General features: G+C 36.2%; 1 protein-coding gene across 2 annotated transcripts; it reads left to right on the top strand.

Annotated features, from left to right (window-relative positions):
* The first annotated feature begins 1,248 nt into the window (after nt 1–1,248).
* Nucleotides 1,249–3,071, top strand: LOC129243533 (soma ferritin). 2 transcript variants are annotated; one of them, XM_054880610.1, is made up of 3 exons: nt 1,249–1,432; nt 1,764–1,901; nt 2,031–3,071. In XM_054880610.1, the coding sequence occupies exons 2-3, from the start codon at nt 1,790–1,792 to the stop codon at nt 2,588–2,590; spliced, it is 672 nt and encodes a 223-aa protein (XP_054736585.1). In that variant the 5' UTR covers nt 1,249–1,432; nt 1,764–1,789; the 3' UTR covers nt 2,591–3,071. The 2 variants fall into 2 exon arrangements, with proteins under 2 accessions (XP_054736585.1, XP_054736593.1); XM_054880618.1 differs by lacking the exon at nt 1,249–1,432 and adding an exon at nt 1,460–1,587.
* Nucleotides 3,072–4,325: the final 1,254 nt, after the last annotated feature.

Raw genomic sequence — 4,325 nt, 5'->3', positions numbered from 1 at the left:
TGTAACATTCTCCTTGAATGAAACACTATATCGCGGAGAAGGTTGCGGCATCTTGGCCATTTGCAGCTGGAAGAATCCCTCAATCCAACTCAGCTCTATCTTAAGTTTAATAAGGGAACTGGGTCTCAATAAGTTACTGTGAGAAATAGAGGGCACAAAAGACATGAGGTCGAAGGGCGAATCTCTCGTAAATCTAAGGGAAGGAATAAAGTGTAAAATAATTATAACCAATAAAAGTTGATTTCGTCTTTGTCTAGTTCATATCTTAAGAATTGTAAAGTTAAACTCGCTTCTCATTTCTTACACATTATCAAATCTTAACCGAAGAAATTTTGAATACGTTTCGAAGCATACGCAAGTCTAGATTATGACCTTCAATATGGATAATACCGTTGACTCTAGATTCGACACACAACCCAAATATTATTAAGGCGCAAATGTTCTATTGCGCTATAACCTTAGTGTATTATATATTAAATATTCATAATTTAAATGTACATATTTTTATTTCATACATATTTTAATTAAAAAAAATGGTAACTACATAGATGAAGCTCGGACATGTGATATGGGTGAAAATGAGATCATGGATAATATAGCTGTTTGAAGGTCAGCGCTATAGGATTCGAGGATTATTAATTTATAATTAAAATAATTTTGAACATTTTCTTCTGATTAAACCCTTCACTGTTCATAGTAAAACTCTCATGTGACAATATGTTTTCTAGATCTCCGGTGAGATCATCGTGACAATGTTTCATGATATAACCTATGCATGGGACTAACATATGTGACTACAAGTAATCTTCACTATTATAATCCCAAGTTTAATTTATATGGGCAAGGAAATAGTTGTGACTGTTGCAAAATTAAATACATTGTATGCAGGGACCTCAAAATTTATCAGTTTGAAGACAATACTAACTGACATTAAGTTGTTAAAGATAAGTCAATCAAAGATGAAAGCTGAAGAATTGTTTAAGACACAAATATGAGAGACTTTCAGGTAAAACTCATGATGGGCGACGACAACCCTAAAATCTCGAAATCTCTATACACATAAACACGCGTGATTCACAACTTATTGACGTTTATATGTATGTTTGCACACGCATGTATAGAAAACAACTCTGCGAAGAGCGCACTAAGTGGCCGCCATGTTGCCCGAGCCATGTTATCTGCTGAGCGTAGAGTCGACGAGTGCAATGAGTATATGAGGCATTATCGATCGAATAGAAACAAGCAGACACAGGCATTATAAACGACAGTTGGAAAATTTCATTTCATTGAAACACATCTGTGGCGTTAATATATATACGCAGAACAAAGTAAAAACCAAGAGAGCATATAATCGAAATTAAGTGAAACTAAACACTGCACTAAATTATACTGAACAAGTTGACATCTTTTGTAAGCCATTGTCAATTATTAGGTAAGTCGACGCGAGTTAATCAAAAATAATTGTGTGGTGACCAGAGGTGGAACTTTTTAAATTCCCCTTACACTTTAAAAGAGACATTATTTCGGAAACAAAACTCAACCGCGGTAGTTGTCGCTCTAGAGATACTTGAACAAATTCGCGAAGAGGTACAAAACAAAGCAAAACATGGAAACAATACTTGAAACGCAATAAATTGATTGGATGCAAACAAAAATATGTTTTTCCAATTTTGTCAAATTTGAAGTGCCTAAATAAATTATAATTAGTTTAATAACGAGAAGAATATTTGTATAACTAAACAAATTTGTGCTTTCCTTTGCAGGGTAAAATACTCAGAAAACGAAAGAAATGAAGTCCTTTATTGCGGTCGCTCTGTTTGCGGGCATAATTGCTTTGGCAAAGGCTGATGATTACGGTTGCCACAAAAATGTAACGTTTGGCTGCAGCAACAGTATTTTAAGTAAGTAATGTACCAATTGCATACTCTCGCATCTTGCTCGCACTCACACTGCCAGCCAATAAGCAGAATGTTTTTGTAAATTTACTTCCTGTATGTGTTTTTTAATTTTTCTCTTATTAAACAATTTAGATCCGGTGGTGTGCCATTCCCGTTATGGTGGCATTGATAACATTGAATCCGGCCTCCAATCTTACATTAACTTGAATCTGCACAAGTCCTACCAATACCTATTGATGTCCACCTTCTACAATTCCTACCAAAAAAATCGTCCTGGTTTCCAGAAGCTCTACAAAGAAATGTCGGACCGCTCCTTCGACGATGCCATTGAGCTGATTAAGCAGGTCACGCGCCGTGGCGGTCAAGTTGACTTCCGTGCCATTAGCCAACACCCCAACTCGATTGCACAGAGCAACCTGAAATTGGAAGAGGATGAATTGCACTCATTGGGCATCGCTTTGGACGTTGAGAAGACTTTGACCGAAGGTGCCTACCATCTGCACCTCGAATCCACACACGGACGGCCACACGATCCTCAAACCGCTCACTTTGTGGAAGAGAAATTCCTCGAGAGACAGGTTGACTCCGTCCGCAAGGTTTCTGGCTACGTTAACGACTTGTCAAAGATCATGAACCAACGCGATCCCTCTTTGGGCATCTACCTTTTCGACCAGTACTTGGAGAAGCAGTAAACAGCAATGCAGCAGTAAAAATCACGCACGGGCTCACATGTTTGGAGTTGAAGTTGTGAAGTTCGTGCGAGAAACCTGCCCACATATATCCTTCGTTAAGACACTATACGTATTTCTGTCATAGCATACAAACAAAACAAAAATCAGCAATGTAATTAAATTTAAAGAAAAATATAAATTCCAATTGAGCGCATTTGCATAGTTTTTGGCAGGCGCTTCTTCAAAAATCTTCAAACATTTAGTATTAAAAACAAGTGCTATAATAAATTTTGTATTCTGCATTCTTATTACATAAACACATGAAATTGAAATTTTTTCTAATGAATTACTATTAAACAATTGAATGTTATATTTAACTAAACGTAGGCCATGTTTATTTATTTCCTGCTACTAAATTGTGCTACTTGGTGCAAGAAAGAGTGTAAAAGCATACCAAACATACAAACAAATTAATAAACATGCGAGCTACTAAAAAACTCAATTACTTATGCTATCATTTGGTCTCTACTTTCCCTCTCTCTCTCTCTCTCTCTGAGGGTTCTCTTAACACGACTTATATGAGCGCAATGTTATTGAACCATTCTTTTCATCTTCAGTGTTGGTAAAAAAAATTCCATCGGAAGTGTGTTTTATATAGTCCGGGAGCCAGGGGTCGATTTTGGGCTGCGTTTTTATACCGTTAAATTCTTGACTATACGAGTACTTGTGATTTAGCTTTCATGAATAACGAAGGTGAACGTCAGCTGGCGCACCCGCGGTGGGTTTGAATGTGGAAGGGTACGAAACGTGTCGAAAAAAAATTTCTACCAACTCATTTTATACCAGCTGAAATTTTTTTCATGTATTGTTGACATTTAGTAGAATAAAAAAAAATAATCAGCTGCGCGGTAGAGGGGGAAAACACGTCTGCTGAACAGGTGAACTTGTAAAAAAAGCTAAAAAGTAAAACTACTTTATGCTTTGGACACATTTGAAATTATAATAATGATGGTCAGCTGCGTTTATAGCGGTGAGAAGACCGTCAGCCGAAGCAAGAGTTTATCATTGCGTTCAGCTGACGTATTTTCTCCCCTTTACCACGCAGCTGACTATTTTTTTAATTCTACTAAATGTCAACAATACACAAACAAAATTTCAGCCCGTATTAAATGAGTTGTTAAAAAGCCCATATTTTCCAGCTTTTTTTTCAGATCAGTATAAACTAAAGATTTTACAAACTTCTAATTACGAAAATCCACCAATGGCCTGTGACCCCACAATAATAGCGCAATTTTGCAATCTTGTTACTTGCTTTATTCTATTGCTGACGCTCAGCTGATAATCTGGTACAATATTACAGATTTTTTTTTGCATAGAGCGCGATGTTTAAAAGAATTACAAAAATATATAGCAATTGTGTTCTACATACATACATAAATAGTATATTTACTAAGGAAGATATGTCGATTTTTTTACATTTTCTTTGGAGTTCTTGGGGTAAACTCTCTACTTTGGCTGAAATATTCTATTTCTTTTACAAATAACCTTTAACAAAGTGGGCTTACTTTTCATCCATCATCTCCATTGCGGAGCAAACATTTTTCTATTTCATTTGTTTTGCTAGTGATGAGCCGCAGATTGTCAACATCACCAAATATCACCGGAATTTTCGCTTAGAACATGACGCTGTATTATAAGAAGTAACACTGCTATACTTATTGAAGCACAAACACACCCTTGTATCCTTGAACAATAC

Source organism: Anastrepha obliqua, chromosome 1 (genome assembly GCF_027943255.1).
Source record: "Anastrepha obliqua isolate idAnaObli1 chromosome 1, idAnaObli1_1.0, whole genome shotgun sequence".
NCBI lineage: Eukaryota > Metazoa > Arthropoda > Insecta > Diptera > Tephritidae > Anastrepha > Anastrepha obliqua.
The sequence above is the reverse complement of the archived record's forward strand: the minus strand, read 5'-3'. Positions and strand labels throughout refer to the sequence as shown.

Bases quoted from the DNA above. Each gene is read 5' to 3' on its own strand.
- LOC129243533 (XM_054880610.1), top strand. From the start codon at position 1,790: ATGAAGTCCTTTATTGCGGTCGCTCTGTTTGCGGGCATAATTGCTTTG. The intron at 1,902-2,030 runs GTAAGTAATGTA...TAAACAATTTAG, and splicing joins CTGCAGCAACAGTATTTTAA to ATCCGGTGGTGTGCCATTCC.